The sequence below is a fragment of the Hippoglossus stenolepis genome, chromosome 6 (genome assembly GCF_022539355.2).
Source record: "Hippoglossus stenolepis isolate QCI-W04-F060 chromosome 6, HSTE1.2, whole genome shotgun sequence".
Lineage (NCBI taxonomy): Eukaryota > Metazoa > Chordata > Actinopteri > Pleuronectiformes > Pleuronectidae > Hippoglossus > Hippoglossus stenolepis.
The window spans coordinates 1,505,791-1,525,790 of NC_061488.1; the positions used below are offsets into that span (position 1 = coordinate 1,505,791).

At 43.7% G+C, this 20,000-nt stretch overlaps 2 protein-coding genes across 3 annotated transcripts in view; one reads left to right on the top strand and one right to left on the bottom strand.

Annotated features, from left to right (window-relative positions):
• Positions 1 to 14,413, top strand: part of sulf2b (sulfatase 2b) — a 49,016-nt gene extending 34,603 nt beyond the window's left edge. The window contains 18 exon segments of the mRNA XM_035160111.2: positions 1,885 to 2,035; positions 2,424 to 2,523; positions 2,884 to 2,959; positions 3,495 to 3,623; positions 5,093 to 5,149; positions 5,237 to 5,366; positions 6,890 to 7,133; positions 7,647 to 7,827; positions 8,003 to 8,099; positions 8,668 to 8,734; positions 8,737 to 8,761; positions 8,857 to 8,916; positions 9,120 to 9,289; positions 9,456 to 9,598; positions 9,688 to 9,811; positions 9,962 to 9,998; positions 10,169 to 10,225; positions 10,826 to 14,413. Of these exon segments, the coding sequence (XP_035016002.2) occupies positions 1,885 to 2,035; positions 2,424 to 2,523; positions 2,884 to 2,959; positions 3,495 to 3,623; positions 5,093 to 5,149; positions 5,237 to 5,366; positions 6,890 to 7,133; positions 7,647 to 7,827; positions 8,003 to 8,099; positions 8,668 to 8,734; positions 8,737 to 8,761; positions 8,857 to 8,916; positions 9,120 to 9,289; positions 9,456 to 9,598; positions 9,688 to 9,811; positions 9,962 to 9,998; positions 10,169 to 10,225; positions 10,826 to 10,856 (1,879 nt within the window). The 3' untranslated portion in view covers positions 10,857 to 14,413.
• A 618-nt stretch (positions 14,414 to 15,031) lies between these two features.
• The window catches only part of LOC118111481 (myosin-7-like), a 22,201-nt gene continuing 17,232 nt past the window's right edge, over positions 15,032 to 20,000 (bottom strand). Inside the window, exons 38-46 of one of the 2 annotated variants that reach the window (XM_047340361.1) lie at positions 19,887 to 20,000; positions 19,174 to 19,383; positions 18,934 to 19,059; positions 18,619 to 18,709; positions 18,461 to 18,540; positions 17,397 to 17,501; positions 17,217 to 17,312; positions 16,946 to 17,089; positions 15,032 to 16,841 (exon numbers count right to left, since the gene is read on the bottom strand). The exon at positions 19,887 to 20,000 is cut by the window's right edge and continues 73 nt beyond it. In XM_047340361.1, the coding sequence (XP_047196317.1) occupies positions 16,830 to 16,841; positions 16,946 to 17,089; positions 17,217 to 17,312; positions 17,397 to 17,501; positions 18,461 to 18,540; positions 18,619 to 18,709; positions 18,934 to 19,059; positions 19,174 to 19,383; positions 19,887 to 20,000 (978 nt within the window). In that variant the 3' untranslated portion in view covers positions 15,032 to 16,829. Of the gene's footprint in view, positions 16,842 to 16,945; positions 17,090 to 17,216; positions 17,502 to 18,460; positions 18,541 to 18,618; positions 18,710 to 18,933; positions 19,060 to 19,173; positions 19,384 to 19,886 lie in introns of both variants that reach the window. The other variant, XM_047340360.1, reaches the window with a different exon arrangement.

Below are 20,000 nucleotides of genomic sequence, written 5' to 3' on the forward strand. Positions count from 1 at the left end.
GACAGACAGACAGACAGAGAGAGGCAGACAGACAGACAGACAGACAGACAGACAGACAGACAGACAGACAGACAGACAGAGAGAGAGACAGACAGACAGACAGACAGACAGACAGACAGACAGAGAGACAGACAGAGAGACAGACAGACAGACAGACAGACAGACAGACAGACAGACAGAGACAGACAGACAGACAGACAGACAGACAGACAGACAGACAGACAGACGAAGAGAGAAACCACACAAATCCCATTTCAGCTCACCAGGCTTTCTGTGAAGGTTTTTCTATTTATGTCTGTAAATACTCGAACAGACAGTAAATCCCTCCTCAGGGAACTCACGGAGGGTCTGAGCACTCGAAGCTGTGTGATCGACGTCTCACTGTTGAATGAGATTTATCTTCCAGCACAGACGAGTTTTCCTGATTCAAACTCGTATCATCGTGTTTGTGGATCACGTGTGTCACAGGTTATGGTTGATTCTGGTGAACAGCACAAACCCGACGACAAAAACATTTTCTGGATGAAAAGAATCAGAATCAGATTTGTGCAGTATTCTGAAGATATATGTTGAATTTAGACTTGATTGAGTTTCTTCCTTCAGTCACGCAAACAGGGAGCAGCTGTAATAATAAAGCTGTCGATGACATTACTGCATTAAACCCGTTAAAAATAACCACATGTACGAAACTCTCAAAGAAGTGAAGCTAACGCACCCTCAGGAGGGCGGGGCATGTGTCATCACTCCATCTATTGGTTGGGGAGTGTTTGTGTTTTATACATATTCTCCTGTGTAAATGATCTCAGGCTATAAAAGCAGTGACATCATGACGTGTCTCCGTCCTGTCGTCGTCCGTTCAGCTGTCAGGATGAATAAAGTTTTCCTGATGATGTGATGTTCGCAGTGAGCGAGGCAGATGCAGATGTTTCCAGATGTTCAGTCAGGAGGAAGTGAAGCTGCAGAGCTCAGATTCACGTTTCAGGTTATTTCTGTCCCGATGCAGAAGTTGAATTATGTAGCTGCTGAGCAGCGAGGAGACGAGCGAACGAGTCGTGTGACGGACTTATTCATTATCCACGCTGTGTGTGGGGTCCAGGTATTACTGACACTGTGGGGACCCGTTACACACTCACATTATGGGGACGTGTCCTCCTTATGGGGACATAATCAAAAAGTCTCAAATGTTTTTAATTATATTTTGATGTGAGGAGATGTTTTAGGTTTAGGGTCGGCTAAGTTTTGGATTAAGTTATCATTCAGGTATTGTTAGGTTTAAGTTTACTGTCGGGTAACCCTAACCCTGACGTTTAGGTTAAAGTGAGGTTAACGTTAGGTTTAGGTTTAGGTTAACGTTAGGTTTAGGTTAACGTTAGGTTTAGGTTTAGGTTAACGTTAGGTTTAGGTTTAGGTTAACGTTAGGTTTAGGTTAACGTTAGGTTTAGGTTAGGTTTAGGTTTAGGTTAACGTTGGTTTAGGTTGTTAGGTTTAGGTTAACGTTAGGTTTAGGTTAACGTTAGGTTTAGGTTAGCGTTAGGTTTAGGTTAACGTAAGGTTTAAAGTGTCTCTTTTAAAGGGAGATTGAGTCTTTAGAGTCTCATGTGCAGTTTAAACTTTACCTGTGTTGATTTCGAACCTTGACCCGTGTCACACTCACTCTGAGCAGAACGATGAACCTCCGGACTGGTTTGATCCAGTTGATGAAAAGTCCTGTAAGTTTGGATTCAGTCAGGTCCAGTCGACTAAAGGGAGAAAACCACGGTGTCACATGGTGACGTGAAGACGTCTGTTGTGTCTCTCACAGATTTCTGACGATAATAAAACAAACTTTTCAGAAACATATACTGACCTTTGTCCTCGTGTCCCTGTCCTCCCTCGTTTCTCCAGAACTCCCAGTTATAACTACGCTCCGAACCAAGACAAGCACTGGATCATGCGTTACACTGGTGCCATGAAGCCGATCCACATGGAGTTCACCAACATGCTGCAGAGGAAACGACTGCAGACGCTTCTGTCTGTGGACGACAGCATGGAAAAGGTAGACGGACACACACACACACACACACACACACACACACACACACACACACACACACACACACACACACACACACACACACACACTTAGGCTGTCCATCCGTCCCATTCATGTGAACTCGTTATCTTGAGGACGCCTCGAGGACATTTCTTTAAATTTGGTACAAACATGATCTCAAGTCTGTCTTTAGGGACTTTCTTCATATTTTGACCAGTTGTCACTTGGACTCAAAGATTAACTGATTAGATGTAAGAGGTCAAAGGTCAAAAGTCACAGTGACATCATATCATTGTGAATGTAACATGTCAGAAACATCTGGAGGGACTGAAACTGTTTGTAGTTTCTCTTACAGAAGAAGTTAAAGTGTCTCTTATTGTTCTGTCCTCAGCTGTACAACATGCTGGTGGAGACGGGTGAGTTGGAAAACACCTACATCATCTACACGTCGGATCACGGCTACCACATCGGACAGTTTGGCCTCGTCAAAGGTGAGAAACTCCGAAAAGTAGATGAATGAGAAGAAGAATGAGAAACTTCTCAGAGCAGGAAACAGTAATAACGAGTTTCACATTAAAACAAAATCATCAGACCTGTGTTTTATCTTTAGATGAGTTTTGTTCTGTCATTATATTTTCAAACCTGCAGAAATCTGTAGTTTTAATCAAGACGATGCGTTTCACCGTCATGTGATCGAACTCCTTTCATGTGACGGTGAAAATGACATATTTGTGTCATTATTTATCATATATATATTAAATATCACATTATTAGAGCTGTATGTGAACAGACATCCTGTGATTGGTTAAGAGTAAACGTAAACGTGCTTCACTTCCTCTCTGTGTCTGCAGGTAAATCCATGCCGTACGAGTTTGACATCAGGGTCCCGTTCTACATCAGAGGACCGAACGTGGAGCAAGGCAGCATGTGAGCGTGCACACACACACACACACACACACACACACACACACACACACACACACACAGCAGTGTGTTTATTTGTGGTAAAGTAGATTAGCAGAGTCAGAGCTGTTCCACGAGGTGATCATGAGTTCACAGAGGAAACTGTTTTTCCTTCTCAACATCAACATAAAGGTCGTTACAAAACAACACCTGTTCTACAAATATGAATTCATCACCTGACACTGATTCATTTTAAACTGTTCACTACAAACATTACATGTGGTTTTAATATGATTTAACTCTTTGTCACTCCTCCACACCAGCGACACCTAGTGGCCAGAGGCGTTATGTTTTACATCTGTCTGTCGCTTTCTTAAGGGAATTTATCAAATTTGACACAAATTTACATATATATATATATATATATATAGAAGCTGATAAAACTCTATCAACAGGAAGTATATGTTCTATTGTTTATCTGTGTGTGTGTGTGTGTGTGTGTGTGTGTGTGTGTGTGTGTGTGTGTGTGTGTGTGTGTGTGTGTGTGTGTGTGTGTCAGTAACCCTCACATGGTGCTGAACATCGATCTCGCTCCGACCATCCTGGACATCGCCGGCCTCGACACTCCTCCAGACATGGACGGGAAGTCGATACTGTCTCTACTGGACACTGACAAACCTGCCAACAGGTACACACACACAGACACACACACACACACACACACACACACACACACACACACACACACACACACACACAAATAAGAGCCTTGGAATCCAGTGCAGGGAAAGGCAGGTTTATTTAGAAAGCACCACTGAGACACAAGGTAAATTATTAAAAAGACATGTCTGTATTGAACAGACAATTAACACAAGGTGATTCAAAGTGCACAGTAGCAATAAAAGAAGTTAAAAGAATAAAAACAAGATATTAAAGTTTAAATTAAAGAATAAAAGGAGGAAACGTCTTTGATTTATTGCGAAGATGCAGAAAACCACAGTAAACTCAAACGACGGCTGAAGCTCGTGGCGAGCGACCATCACCCGCTCACGACAGGAAACATCAGCGTTCAGCATCCGAGAAGAAACTCGGAGCTTTGGTTGTATTTTAACTCTGCTTGGTGAAAAGTGTGGCTCCTAGAACTTTTTATGAAAATTCTAGTAACTTAGAATTTTAAATGGCAGAGATAAAAGTAGAATGAGTTCTTCACTGTGTGTTTCCTCCTCGACACAGTGACAGTGATGTGATAAGCAGCTTGTTGAAGGTCAGAGACTCGTTGAACAGGAACATCACCAGTATGTAAATCACCGGCGTCTCTCAGCTGTAACGACCTCATCTAAACACCTGGCTGCGCAGCCGGTCACAAACACACAGAAGCATCTGCTTCGCCTGAAGGGAAACAAATGAATATTTATTATGATCACAGAAGAGGCGAAGGCGAAGGTCAGAAAGTCCTATCGAACAGGATAACCATGAGACGAGCTGTCAAAATAAGAGTCTTCACACCAGACTGCTGTCAAAGTAAAAGTCTTTATTCTTAATGAAAGACAGAGATGTGTTATATAGAAAAGACATGTTGCGATCCAGACTTTGTCTTCATGCCTCAGTGCCTCAGGTCGCCCGTTCCGTTCTTCTTGTGAACACATTATCTCAAGAACACCGTGAAGGACTTTCTCTAAACAATGAGCTGCTTGGATTTGGGTGGTGGGAGATCAAAGGTCAAAGTTTCCGTGACCTTGTGAAAACAATATCTCAGGAAAACCTCCAGGAAATCTGACCAGTTGTCGCCTGGACCCATGAAACTGAACTGGTTGGCGTTGGCATACGACTGCAGGGCTGTACTTCTATTTTTCAGGTTGATTTTAAATGCCAGTTTTCCATTCGTTTTTACAAAGACAGATTTTCAATGTGAGGACGGGTGGAAAAAGTCCTGCAGTTGTTTCCACTGTGGTGAAAAGCTGCTGTTTCATCTGCAGCAGGGGAGACTTATTCCTGAAGAGTTAAAAACAACAAGATGGAGACAGGCGTTTCATGAGGAGGCAGATATATCTATATCTATAGATATAGATATAAATGAACACATGTGACAGAGAGTTGAGCCACAACCAGAAATTAACTTTGATAAACATTGTTAAATTACTTCTTCTACTTCTCCAGGTTTCAAGTGAACAAAAAGACGAAGGTGTGGAGAGATTCATTTCTGGTGGAGAGAGGGTAAATATCTGTATATAAAGACGACCAGCGTCTGTATATAAATACGATCAATGACTTTATATAAATTATATTTTGCTCCGTTAACAGGAAGTTGCTCCACCAGCGAGTGGAGGGAAAGGAAGTGACACAGGAGGAAAACTTCCTGCCCAAACACCAGCGAGTAAAAGATCTGTGTCAGAGAGCCGAGTACCAGACGCCCTGTCAGCAGACTGGACAGGTACAGTAACACAAGAAATACTTTATTACTACTACTGGAGTACTACTCATGATACTATTACTTCAGATCCTATTACTTTACTCCTTCTGATCGTATTACTTCTTTTTAGTATGTATCTGATTACTTTACTCTTGATCTTATGACTTTACTCTCAATTTAAATTTTAACTACAGTTACTTTTCTTTAGATTACTTCTTTTACCGATCCTTTGACTCCAGATCCAATTCATTTACATCCTGAACTTGTTTCTAATCATGTTATTCTCCTCATTCACAATTTACTTAAAGAAACATTGATTTCATGTTCACGCAGTTTTCAGACGTTAGTAACGACTGAACGTGGCTGAACGAGGAGTTTCCTGTTGTTGTTGAACGATCCTCAGTGAAGAGCTTCTCTGGAAGACATGTAGGAAAACTGTGGTGATGATAAACAGAAGGAGACTCAAAGGAAACAGAGGAGAGGATCAGAGGCTTCTGTCTGAGAGATGAGAACCAGATGTGATCCCACAGATACAGTAACAGCAGTAACGACGAGGAGGAGGAGACGAGAATCAGTCGCACGACGCAAACTTTCTCCCAGACATTCCCCGAACTGTGTGTGTATGTGTGTATGTGTGTGTATGTGTGTGTATGTGTGTATGTGTGTGTTATGCTTGTTCGAGGTTAATTACAATTGTCGAAAAATCCCTTTAGGCAGTTGATTAGTCTCTTAGTGACGGTGACGCTGCTGGATGGCTCTGATAAACAGCCTGTAGAGAAGTGTGTGTGTGTGTGTGTGTGTGTGTGTGTGTGTGTGTGTGTGTGTGTGTGTGTGTGTGTGTGTGTGTGTGTGTGTGTGTGTGTGTGTGTGTGTGTGTCTGTGTGTGTGATTAACGATCCAGATATTTGTCTCTCTTTAATAACTGTGGGCAACAGGAGAAACTCATTCAGCTCCTGTTAATGAACAACTGCAGGGCGACAACACAAACAGTGTGTGTGTCTGCCACGTGCACACAGAGCTCAGACCTGATGACAACAACATCAGCAGCTCGGAGTTAAACCTAAACATCAGACGCTGGTGCTCAGAGGTGATGTGCTGCTGGGGGGCGCTGTTCCCCTCCGATGGTGCATTCAAGTTCATCCCAGAGTTTCAATCCACTGAAGGAAAAACATGTTTAGAATTTGGCTTCACAACGTTCAGAATTAATCTGCTACGTTGGCATGGTTGTTGAGCAATACGTCCACTAGAGGGCAGCGCAGAGTCCAGACTTTCTGACAACAACAAACATGGCGGAGGTGTTGGAGGTTGTGATAACGTTCCTCTTAAGAGAGAGGCAAAGAGCAGTTTGTCTGCGAGGTCATTAAATCCATCGCGACATGTGGGCGGTGAATTATTTGTTGAAATGTATGTATCTACAACACGAAGCATAAATGAGCCCTTACACAATAATTAGCCTGATGATTGACATGAAACCGTGCGCGTGTGTGTGTGTGTGTGTGTGTGTGTGTGTGTGTGTGTGTGTGTGTGCGCGTGTGTGTGTGTAGAAGTGGCAGTGTGTGGAGGACGCTACGGGTAAACTACGACTCTTCAAGTGTAAGAGCGAAGGGGGAGGAGCAAAGAGCTTCCAGAGGGGTGTGACTGATCATCAGCGGCCAATCAGCATCAAGTCTCAGCTGTACCATCGCAACTCAGAAGCTTGTGACTGTGACTTCCGTGACCTTCGACCTCTGAACCCGCGACCCTCCATCATGAGGCCGTTCAACAACAAACCTTTCTTCTCCAAGAAAAGTGAGTGTTAACGTGACTGGCTGGTTGTTATCATGAAAACAATAAGAGAGATAATTATAGATGTAAAGATGTTAACAATTCATATAATAATGATTATTATTATTATTATTATAAATATTATTATTATAACTATAACAATAAGTAATATGTTGTGTAGTGATATTAAGTGTGTCAACCAGTGATTTCCTGGTGTGAGGCTGCCCTCTAGTGTCTGATGTCAGAACTGCATCATCTCAGTGATTGAAAAGAAGAGAAACTGTTAATGTAAGGAAAATAAAAATAAAATTAATATTTGATTTTTTTTAAACTGGTAATTAAAACAACAATAAAAATTTTTAAAAATTTAGATGTTTAAAAAAATGCAGCGCCTTTTTGAAATTTGTGTATCTTCGAAACTCTGCAGGAGAAGATCAAAGAGCTTTTGATGGATTATAAAATGAGTATGTGTGTGTGTGTGTGTGTGTGTGTGTGTGTGTGTGTGTGTGTGTGTGTGTGTGTGTGTGTACGTCTCAGAGTTCAAAGCCCTGAAGAGTTACTCCAGGAACCGTTACACTCGGTCCATATCCATGGTGAACAGTTACCCTGGTAACCACAGTCTGGTGGGCGGGTCAGACGAGTCTGAGGACGAGTTCAGCGGAATGGGAGGGGCCCCTGGTGTTGTGGTCCCGCCCAACTCCATCAAAGTCACTCACAGGTGAGTTTGTACGTTAACCTGCTGCTGCAGTCGCTCGTGATATGAAGTGAAAGTTGTAGCAGATAATTAAAGTTCACTTTGTCGTGTGTGAGTCAGTGTGAATGACAAACGTCACCTGATGTGAAACTGAAGCTTTGAATCATGTGGATTTAATGTTCCTGTGGTTTTCCTGCAGATGTTTGATTCTGTCCAACGCCTCAGTGAAGTGTGACACCGGAGTTTATCAGTCTCTTCAGGCCTGGAAGGATCACAAGCTGCACATCGACCACGAGGTAACACAACTCACACAAGTCGTTTTACTGAACACAAAGTGTCGCTAACACTTTCACAGAAAATAAATCCGTGCTCTGACTCTTCACCATCACTGTTCCTCCATCAGAGGAGTTTCTGTTACTAAGCAACCAACTGTAGAGACAATCTACTTCCTGTTTACGTCACATGACCAGTCGACGTATGTCGATTTGGTTTTAAAACTTCTCTCTCTCTCTCTCTCTCTCTCTCTCTCTCTCGCTCTCTCTCTCTCTCTCTCTCTGTCTCTCTCTCTCTCTCTCTCTCTCTCTCTCTCTCTCTCTCTCTCTCTCTCTCTCTCTCTCTCTCTCTCTCTCTCTCTCTCTCTCTCTCTCTCTCGCTCTGTCTCTCTCTCTCTCTCTCTCTCTCTCTCTCGCTCTGTCTCTCTCTCTCTCTCTCTCTCTCTCTCTCTCTCTCTCTCTCTCTCTCTCGCTCTGTCTCTCTCTCTCTCTCGCTCTCTCTCTCTCTCTCTCTCGCTCTCTCGCTCTCTCTCTCACCTCTCTCTCTCTCTCTCTCTCTCTCTCGCGCTCTCTCGCTCTCTCTCTCTCTCAGATTGAGACCCTGCAGACGAAGATAAAGAACCTCAGAGAGGTCAGAGGTCACCTGAAGAAGGCCCGCCCCTGGAGTGTGACTGTAATAAATACCTGTGAGTGAAATGACACACTCACACCACACAGTGTGACAGCGACATGTACACACAGACGACACAGACACACTCTGTGATGTTTGTATGATTTTCAGGTATAAATCCAAACTGAAGAACAAGCTGAGGTACCGCGGCGGCGGCCTTCACCCGTTCAGGTGAGACCAAGACGTCAGCTGATCAGATGATTGACAGGCCTCAGCGTGACGGACCTGCTGATCTGTCAATAAAGACTGAAAACTAAATGTGATTCTTAAGAAGCTGATCATCTGTGTGTGTGTGTGTGTGTGTGTGTGTGTGTGTGTGTGTGTGTGTGTGTGTGTGTGTGTGTGTGTGTGTGTGTGTGTGTGTGTGTGTGCAGGAAGGGCGGGGGTCGGGACAAGAAGGCGTGGCTTCTGAAGGAGCAGAAGAGGAGGAAGAAGATGAGGAAAATTATCAAGAGGATCAAGAACAACGACACGTGTTCGATGCCTGGACTCACGTGCTTCACACATGACAACCAGCACTGGCACACTGCCCCCTACTGGACACGTACGACAGACACACATACACATACATACACACAAACATTGCACATAGCAACACAATTATTAGTAGCAATAATATATTGAATCAGCTGTTTTTGTTGGTGTGTGTGTGTGTGTGTGTGTGTGTGTGTGTGTGTGTGTGTGTGTGTGTGTGTCTGTGTGTGTTGCAGTGGGTTCTTTCTGCGCATGCACCAGCGCCAACAACAACACTTACTGGTGTCTGAGGACCATCAACGAGACGCACAACTTCCTGTTCTGTGAGTTTGCCACCGGCTTCCTGGAGTATTTCGACCTCAACATAGACCCATACCAGGTACACACACACACACACACACACAATAACACACGCACACACACACACATTTCTGCAAACTGAAAATGGACGCTCTCTCTCTCTCTCTGCTGATCAACGCCGTCAGCTCTTTAGATCGGACGGTTCTCAACCAGCTCCACGTTCAGCTGATGGAACTCAGAGGCTGCAAGGGACACAAGCAGTGTAATCCTCGCACACGCTCAGTGGAGCTGGGTACGACACACACACACACACACACACACACACACACACACACACACACACACACACACACACACACACACAAACATTCAAACACTGATTTGACTAGACAATCTATCACAAGTGGCCTCTGCTCACTAACCAATCACATTGTTTCCTCAGCAGAAGGACGAGAACCTGGCAGCTTTGATGACTACAGGTACACACACAAACACACACACACAAACACACACACACAGGTACACACACACTGTTTTCCTGCTCTGGGCGCTGCATGATTTCCTGATGGAGCTGAAGGCTGCAGGTCGTGGAGTTGTGAATGATTGTGAGCGTGTGTGTGTAACACAGTGTGTGTGTCTGTTGCATCAGGGTGTTTGAGAGAAGGAAGTGGCCGAGAGTCAAGAAACCTTCATCATCTCGAACCCTGTGAGTCGTCCTCTCGTCCTCTCGTCCTCTCGTCCTCTTGCTGCTGTGACGCTGCGTCTGTTTGAACCTTGAACCAGGTCATGTGATCATAACCTGGTTCCAGCTGATGTAACCCACTCATTTACAGTTTCCTCTGTTCAGTAACTTATAACCTGAACCTGAACCTGAACCTGAACCTGAACCTGAACCTGAATCAGAACCTGAACCTGAATTCAGTCACAAATTGTCGACACTGTCACTTTACATCTGGGTCTTGTGTGTCCACCATGGACTGTAAATAAAAGATGGAACAGCTCCCAAAAGTGAAGCCATCTGTTCCAATTGTCTCCATCCATGAGTCGGGAAATAATTCAATTAATTCCATTATTTAATTATAAGAATCGATCAGTGGGTTTAATGAATCAGGTTCAGTTTGTGTTTGTTAGTTCTTCTTCCTGCATGTTCCTTTGTTTCTCTTTTAACTTCTGTAACACACTGAGTACTGACACACACTCATTCCTATCAACAAACGTTAACCCCTGTGTGTGTGTGTGTGTGTGTGTGTGTGTGTGTGTGTGTGTGTGTGTGTGTGTGTGTGTGTGTGTGTGTGTGTGTCCCCAGTGGTCCGATCTGGGACGGCTGGAAGGGTTAAGAGCCTCCTGATTGGTTGGAGCAGGCGCCCTGGCCCCGCCTGCAGCAACCTGAAGGAGCAGGGACCTCAACCAATCAGCTTCTGCCATTTCTGTGACATCGCTAGGCCCTCCCACCCTGCTGCTCAGGGAGACGCGACAACGCACCTCTTCATCAGCTGCTGCTCCTCATCCTGCTCAGCCCCCCCACCTCTGCTCTGAGGAGGATGAGGAGGATGGTAATGAAGAGGAGGAGACGGAGAAGTAGACGAGAAAACTCAAGACAAGTCGTTAGAGGCCAATAAAATTGAAACAAATAGAAAACAGAACAAACACTCCTCCTCCTCCTCCTCCTCCTCCTCCTCCTCCTCCTCCTCCACCTCTTCCTCCTATTCCCCTTCCTCCTCTTCCTCTTCAGGGGACTTCCCAGCGGCCATATTTGTTTGACATGTTCATATTTAGTCTCTAACAGCGTGTAAAGACGATAAAGGACCAGTTCGTCCTGTTTTTGTTGTGAAACTCCGACGGAGACAGAAGCAGACAAACGTCCAACACTGTGACATCACCGCCATGTAAATGTGATGTCATTTCTTCTTTTTCTTTATTCTTCCATTAACTTGAGCAGTGGTTACCGTGGTGACCGACTGGGACAGACAGTTGTACTAACCTCTGGTGACTGGCTACAGATCCCAAGATGCAACACGGCGACGAGAACATTTTGGAGCAAGAGAAAGAACAAGGACAAAAAAAGATTAAAGACATTGGGAGTTCGAAATGTCTCCTGAGCCAATCAAAAGAGGACTACATGATGATGTCACTGCATCAAGAAGTTGTCACAGCTGTTCAGTGAATGAAAACTCGAGGAAATTTCTTTCACTGTCAATCATCACATTTTTTAAAATTCTTTAACTTGTGTTAACCATCAAACATCACCGTCCAATCACATCGTTCCTTCTCAGTTCAGTTGTCTTCTCGGATTATTATTATAATAATTATAATCATTTCTTTATTTTTAACTTTGAATTTCTGCCGTCACCTCAAACAAACCACTGGTCAGAAATATCCAGAGTTAAAAATAAATAATGAAAATGTAAAATAAAACTGTAAAAAAATAAAAACTGGATTCACACAAGAAGAGAAAATAAGATGCGAGAATTAAAACTTAAAGTAAGACACAGATCTGGTCATCGGAAATAAAGAATATATAAATGTATAAATACATAATAACGGGATCAGATCTGCCCCTCGGATACTTTTACACTGTTAAATTCCATCTAAACATCTGACTGCATTTACAGATAAAGTGTTAATTCTACCCGTTCTTTGTTAATGCAACTTTTTATAAATTTCTACATTTCCCAGAATGCCGTTCAGCAGGTGTATAGATTGTCACTGGGTGGGGGGGAGCACTTGTTGTTGCTGGTGCTTATTTCCTGGTGTGGCAGAAAGAAGAGAAACTTTTTGGATCATTGAAACAAGCTCCATCGATTTGCAGATTATTGTTCTCAAAAAGAACAAAGTAAAACACGGCACAAACAAAAACGTCACCTCGTCCGACTCGGTGGTTTTTGGGTAAATGCTGTAAATAAAGATGGACGACACACCTACTCCATTTTGTACAAAAATTAGACTAAAATATATAAAGTGCAAATATTTTGACTTTTTAGTTTGATCCATGTCCCACCTACTAACATGGAGGAGGCGGAGTTTATGACCTATACTTCAGCCAGCCACCAGGGGGCGATCCAGATGATTTGGCTTCACTTTTGGGAGCTGTCATGTCGTCCATCTTTATATCGATGGTTGTTTCCTCTAACGCAGCAACACAGACTTTACTGAAAGGCTGCTTGTTCATTTGAATGTGGTGATTTACTTGAGTTGCTGTGGAAACAAATTCAGGTCCCGTCTGATGTCAAACATCACAAGGACCTGGAGGTTATTTCCTGTCTTCTTCTCTTTAGCTTTGCGTGGACAGCTAGCATGGCGCGTTAGTCTAAGATCTGTTAACGAAAGCTGCGTCTCTATTCAGCGGCTGCATTTGAAGACCGATGACGTCACAGCGGCGGGACTCTAACATTCTGAATGCTCCTTCAACTGCCTCCTTTCATCCCCGAAAAATCAAAGGTTATAACGGCAAAGTATCAGGCTTCAATTCAACTGAACATTACACACGTTAAAAAACCAAGGGGCACTAAAACTTCTCATTGCGTCCAACTTCCGCTCTGTTGCTAGGCAACATTAATAAGGGCGGGACGAGCTGGTGATGCAAACCAGACGACTCAGTTCGTCCTTCGCCGTCTGAGCAGCCCACGAAGACGCCTGATTGGTCATGGGCTGATTACACCACCACCTCTGGCCCCTGAACAGCTACGGTCCGCTAACTTCTCTGTAAAAGAAAAAAACTATCTAAATCGTACTTATTCACATTCTCCAATCACATAAAATGTTGTCCACAATGTCTGAAATATTCAAGAAGCTGAAAACAGAAGTTCACAGATGCGTCAAAGATCTTGGATCTGGAAAACGCGAAGGAGTCGACCAAGTCTGTGTTGTTTTAATTTCTTCTATTAATTTCCGTCAGACTAGATACAGGAAGTGCACTGCCGCCTCCTGCTGGTCAAAAACACAATTTGCGGGGGAAGTGAAATCTGATCACGTGGAGAAACGTCAGGTGTGAACTGACGGACTCACTTGTGATTGGATCACCAGAAACAAGTGTGAACAGGTGTGAACGGATCCACATTAGAGTTTTGAGTTGGTTTCGTGTTTGAGAACAATGGTAACGTCACGGTTACAGAATCGGTGATTGTTGTCGGAGACGAGCGACGGTTTGTGGTGTCGAGGTCACGCTTTGGTTTCATGTATCTGCAAAAACAACGTTATTGTGCGATGCTGACGCGTCTTGTGGTTCATTTCCTCTTCTATTGTGTTTTGATTTTACGTTTGATTTTAGAGTTTCTCACCCTTCAACTGACTGATGCCAAAATTCCGACAATTTGTTATTGTTTCATTTCATGTTTTCTACGATTAAATCCCACCAGAGCTCGTTGTTGATCCACAGGGAGAAGAAACACGACACCACACAGCCGTCATCACAACATTGTGTATTTTTCTAAGTGTAAAAGTGTTTGAGCGTGACTCCTCCTTCCTGCGTGAATGCAGCTAACCCGTCTGCTGTCTGTCTGTAGAGTTTTATATTCCAACCTCAGATGTATTTCGCTCTGCGGTGCTATTTGCTGTCTAACAACTATCTAGGAAAAACCTCCTGGTTGTGTTTGAATGTATTTGTAAATGTTTAGGTGTGTTTTTTTTTTTTAAGATGGGCACTCGGACCCGGGCCAAGTGAGACTGGACCGACTTGCACACACACACACACACACACACACACACACACACACTGAAGGACAAACTGCTGAGCACTTTGATTGGAGGATGGAGGGATGAACGGACCAATGGAGGTTTCATGGTGACACTTGATGATGCAGCCAGTGATACTGATCTAACACACCTGTACATTCACCCACTGACCTGTGGAAACAGTGATTGGTTATAGTTTGTGAATAAAGTGTTGAATGCCAAACTGAACCTTTTTCTCTTTAAACTCTGCTTCGTAAAGACAAACGCGTTCGTACGTCACTGCGTCTGTTGAGGTTTAGAGAGGCTCGACCCTAAAAACCTCCTCCGGCCCTTTTTGTACCTTTACGTCTGCTATAGGAACTTTACCCAGGAATCTTTGGAGGAACTCGGGTCTAAATAAAGTTTTCTACTGCTGAAAAAAGCCTCCTGATCTTGGAGGAAGTTCTTTCCCAGAGTACAGGAACCTTTGGGGCGGGACATTTAATTTCAGCCTCTATTTTGAAACACAGAGTAAAGTATGAGAGATGATTACACCATTTCAATCACCACAGTGGAAATATAGTCTGGAGAAAACCTTTAGTTCCTTGAAGTTTCCAGGACTACGAATGTGGCTTCACTGACTAAATCTGAAGTAAACAAAAAAGTGCCATTAAAATAAAATATGATCGGCCCACTCAATCAATCTGACGACAGTAACAGTAACTTCCTGTAGAGGGAGCTGTAAGAAGTGATCACATCCACACTTCTCAGTTTTTGTTTGAAAACAGCGATTTACAAATGGAAACATGTCGTGTGTCACAGGTGGAGATGTTCTGTGTTGTAGACAATGAAGTTAAAGACGTCAGACACAAACCTTTTTATTTTTTCTTTACTACACTGAGAAAAATCACCAACTAGAGTAAAACCCACACGTCAATATTCAGATCAGATGTACAGACTGAAAACAGGAAAACTCATAGATTCACTTCTGATGTATCTCTGGTTTATAAAGTAGTTGTGACTCATTTGTTAGTAACAACTTTATTCGTTCACATCCAGACGTCAGATACACATTGTGGTGTTTCCTCTCTTTCATCTCAGTGTTTGGTCTCCACCTCCTGAAGGAACATCAGGCTCTTCAGCTGCTGAAGGATCCTCTCCAGCTGCTCTGACTGTGTCTGCTCTCGTGTTGTCTTTTTATTTATTCTTTATTTCAGCTGCCTGCTTTTCTATTGGCAGCTGAACAGTCAACTCGAAGCTAAAAGCTACAAGAGGCTAATCACCAGATTTGATCTCAGTGTGTTCACCACAGAGATTCTAACACCAGAGAGTAATCCGGTTCACGGTCAATACAACAACACAAACTGGGGTTGTACATCCTGGAAAAGCAACAGCAGGTTTCACCGACTTACTGCACCCCCTCTCATCAAAGCTCCGCCCCAAAACACAGGAACGCCCACTGCCTGATAGAAGCTAGAAAACTATTCCGTGACTCGCTCACCAACTAGTGACTGACAGGTACGCCAGCCAATCAGTTCATTCGGTTTGAATGAAATGATTATTACCGTCCTGCGAGGGCCACAGACATTTACAGTTTTTTCAGACAACTTTATTTATTGATGCTATCGGAACGTGATGAGGATTTATACAAATAAAAAGAAATGACCAACCCTACCTTTAATTCAGATTTAAAGGTGCTTTATTTCAGTTTTGTGTCTCGGGTTATCTAACCACAAGTCGTAACTCGAGGACGCATTGAGATTTGATGCCTCAGTCCACATTAACGTGGCCACACTTAAAGATCGCCTGCTGACATCCTCTGTGAAAGAGGAAGTTCAGTTTGCAACAAACACGTCGTCTCTATTGACGAAGTCTCAAACTTTCTAAAAGCCTACAGAGAAATCACAATCAAACATCTTGACTGATTTGGTTTGACTGGAAAACACCAGTCTGTGTTGTTTTGATTTCTTCTTCTTCTCATTTAATTCACTGCTGCATGTCGGTTAAAAACAACAACTTCGCCAATGGAAACAAAGTACGAAATGTTTTGCATGACAGAAAATAATGATAAAAAGATCACCTGAGAATTATGTTGATACCAGGTTTGAACAGGGCCTGACCAATGTCTGTATATACAGATGATAAATGACTGTATATATATATATATATATATATATATATATATATACATACAGATGATCAATGACATGTCTCTACTTCCTCCTGTTGAACAAAAATGAAGCCAAAATATGGGCGTTACCATTTTACGATCGAGATCGTTTGACTTAATTTTTGGGAGGTGTCATATTGTCTATATTTACAGTCACTGGTCTGACTGACACATGTTCTTTATCTGTAGCTGCGTGAACTCACTGCTGAAACCTTGGTGCCCAACAAACCCGTAAACGTGACTCTGCTGCTGATCTCGTACGTTCTCGCTGCCTTCGACACTTCCTGTACAAATCAGTTCACTCAAATGCTTTGCAGTGGAGAATCATAGAAACCGACTGACATGGACGTCATCAGTAGATGATGCCGATTTAAGTCGTGATCCTGGATTATACAACACAAACACATCACACGAAAACACAGCAATCAAACATCAGAGACGCCACGAACACCAGAAACACACCGATGGCGTCTGTAGAGTCAGAGGAGCTTCATTCAGTGATCTGCAGAGAAACACAGCAGATAAGAATCACTCAACCTTTACAGGACGTGGACGCAAAACATTTTCTTGAAGCTACAAAATTAAACGGCTGAGTGTGCGACTCACCACGGCGACCTTGGTGGTCTGTTCGCGGGTTCGAATGCGCAGCTTGTTGACCGTCGTCTCTGCGATATCAGCTCTCTCCTCGGCGTCGTCCAGCTCGTGTTGGACTTTCCTGAAACGCACCGTGGTACCGCTCACCTGCTCCTCCTGGTGGACAAACAGAGCCACAGCAGCTGGGATTAACAGTTAAAACTTAACACTCACAATCAGCTCTGCCTCGTGTTTTTATTGTGTTTGACTTTTGACAGGACGACATTATGATAAAAGCGCTCACAGCGTTCTCAGCTTGTCTCTTGCAGCTCTTGACTTTGGTCTGGAGCTTCTCGACCAGCTCCTGCATCCTGAGCAGAGTCTTCCTGTCCTCCTCCGTCTGCAGGAACACAGAGAGAAACCAGTAAACACCACAGACCCAACAGAAGGTCTGTACGACGAGGAGGGAAGCAGGGGATCGAACCTGGTACGTCAGCTCTTTGACTCTTCTCTCGTAGCGACGGACTCCTTTCTGATAATCGTCACTCTTCTTCTGCTCCACCATCAGCTCCGTCTGCAGCTCCCTCACCTGCAAATACACAGGTCACTTGATTTATTGACCCTGTTTACATCTGTTAGCTGTTACTTGCTAAGTGTCTCCACTGTGACGTCACCCATCGGTTTGTGAGCTGCTGTTCTGAAGCCTCAGTTTCACATTTTGTTCAGCGCCATTTTGTTTTTTTGTAACCAGAAGTTACCATATAAGGAGGAGCAGTGGGTGGAGCCTGACTGAGAGTTTGCGGACACTGCACGCCCACCTACACCTGACACCTGCACCCATTGGACGGTACTAGCTGTCAATCACACATTATCCACCCCCCAATACATCTGGTGCTTTATGGTCTGTTTGACTCTAAATGATCATAATTCACTAAATGAACATCAGCTGTTTGAAGAAGACTTGAAACTAGAGACTGAGACAGAAACTCCTGAATGTTTACTGACGTTATAAGTCAAGTCGCCCTCTGCCTGAAGTCCACGTCTGTTGTGTTGCATCGTGTTGTGTTGCATCGTGTTGTGTTGCATTGTGTTGTTCACAATGCATAGCTGAGAAGAGCTCAACTTTTCATGTGTTTAAAGAAACACACAAGGCTTTTGCCAATCAAATCCCGTTAATGTGGAAGAGGAGGCAGCTGATGAACCTGGTGTGTGTTCATCTGGTTGTGGTTTTATTTCCCGTATACTTCTGTTTAGCATCGCAGTGGCAGCTAGCATAGCACATTAGAATGAAAGCTGTTGTATGTTGTGTGTTCCGAGCCTAAAACTGTGAATGTTGTCTTTATGACGGTCAACACGCTTTGGCCACGTCCACCGTCCAGCGTTAACGCAAGACAGACATTAGTCCGGTGTAACTGCTTCTAGTATTTATGCTAAGCTAGGCTAATAACTGACTCTAGCTGTGTACTTCACAGACATGAAAACCTTTTTGATAATGTTTAATTATTCCTTCCTGTTCGTCTCAGAATTATTTTTTTTGTAATCACTCACTCTCGTCTCCAGCTTGTGAAGCTGTTTCTTTCCTCCCTTCAGCGCCATCTGCTCCGTCTCATCCAGTTTCACCTGCAGGTCTGTCAAACACAAATCTGTCATCTGCAGGAACATCAGGAGACGAAGGGTCTTTAGCAGCGTTAGTGTCGTTTTTGTACCTTTCACTGTCAACTCCATGTTCTTCTTCATTCTCTCCAACATGCCGCTGCTGTCCTGCTCCTTCTTCAGCTCCTCCGCCATCAGAGCTGCCTGGAGGAACATATACATATACAGTACATCTATATACTGCATAAATACATATATACATACATTCCAAGAATTCTCTACAGCAGCATGACAGTTGATCTGTACGACTTAACAACTGATTCCATCAAGAAGAAAAGAGACGACAAGAAAACACAGGAAAAAAACTGATTGTGTTAGTTTTAGTTTGGTCAGAAGTAAAAGGTCAGAGGTTATGAGTCAGTACTGACATCAGTGATGGCCTTCTTTGCTTTCTCATCAGAGCTGCGCCTCTCCTGTATGGCCTCTTCCACCTCTCCTGTCAGCACAGACAGATCAGCCTCCATCTTCTTCTTGTGGTTCATCAGACCGGAGTTCTACAAGGAACAGGAAGCCGACATGAAATCAGTCACCGATCGATCAAGCTGTGAGTTAATCAGTGAGTTTATCGACGATCAGCCAGTTCACACCAAACTTCAGGGGAATCTCACCTGTGTGGAGAGCATGTTCACTCTCTCTACGACCTCCAGCAACTCGTGTTCGGCCATCTTGCGGGCCCGGTCGTTCTGCTCAAGGACCATACGGAGCTCCTCCTCCTCCGCCGTCATCAGAGAACAGCGTCGCTCCAACAGGAGGATCTGTTCTTTCAGCTGATGGGTCAAATGGACTTTATCCTCCAGCTCCACCTGGTGCTCTTTAACCTGGAACACATTTTTTTAATAATTAAATATTAGACTTAGGAGGTGAGGATTTCAGACATCTGGAAGCTCGGAGTAGAACCATGGCTCCTTCAATCAGGCTTGGGATACCCTACTTGGCAGACTACCTCCGTGACCCGAGCCCAGATAAACGGAAGACAATGGATGGATGGATTTAAAGGTGTTTGAAAGTTTTTGCTCTTGTAACATAGCTAACATTTGCATTAGTTGCTAACAAATTACTTACAAATCTTTCAGAAATGTGGGTTTAGCATCACACTTCATCCTTTCATTCATCAAGTTCTGTCTACAGAGGTGAAAACATCACCAGGTTAACACTGGTTTTCTTATATTTCAATCACTTCTTTGGTTCTACTGAAGTTAGCATGCTAACCAGCTAGCCCCAGCCTGTCTGCTGCTCAGAGGACGTATTATAACAACACAATTAAAGCTGCTTAAGAATCACAAACCTTCAGTATTTTGTTTTGAGGTTAATTTGCAGTTACCTGCGTCTGCAGGTGTCGGATGATCCTTTGGCTCTCAGCCGCCTGTCTGTTGGCGTGTCCCAGCTGAACCTCCATCTCATTCAGGTCAGCCTCCATCTTCTTCTTCAGACGAAC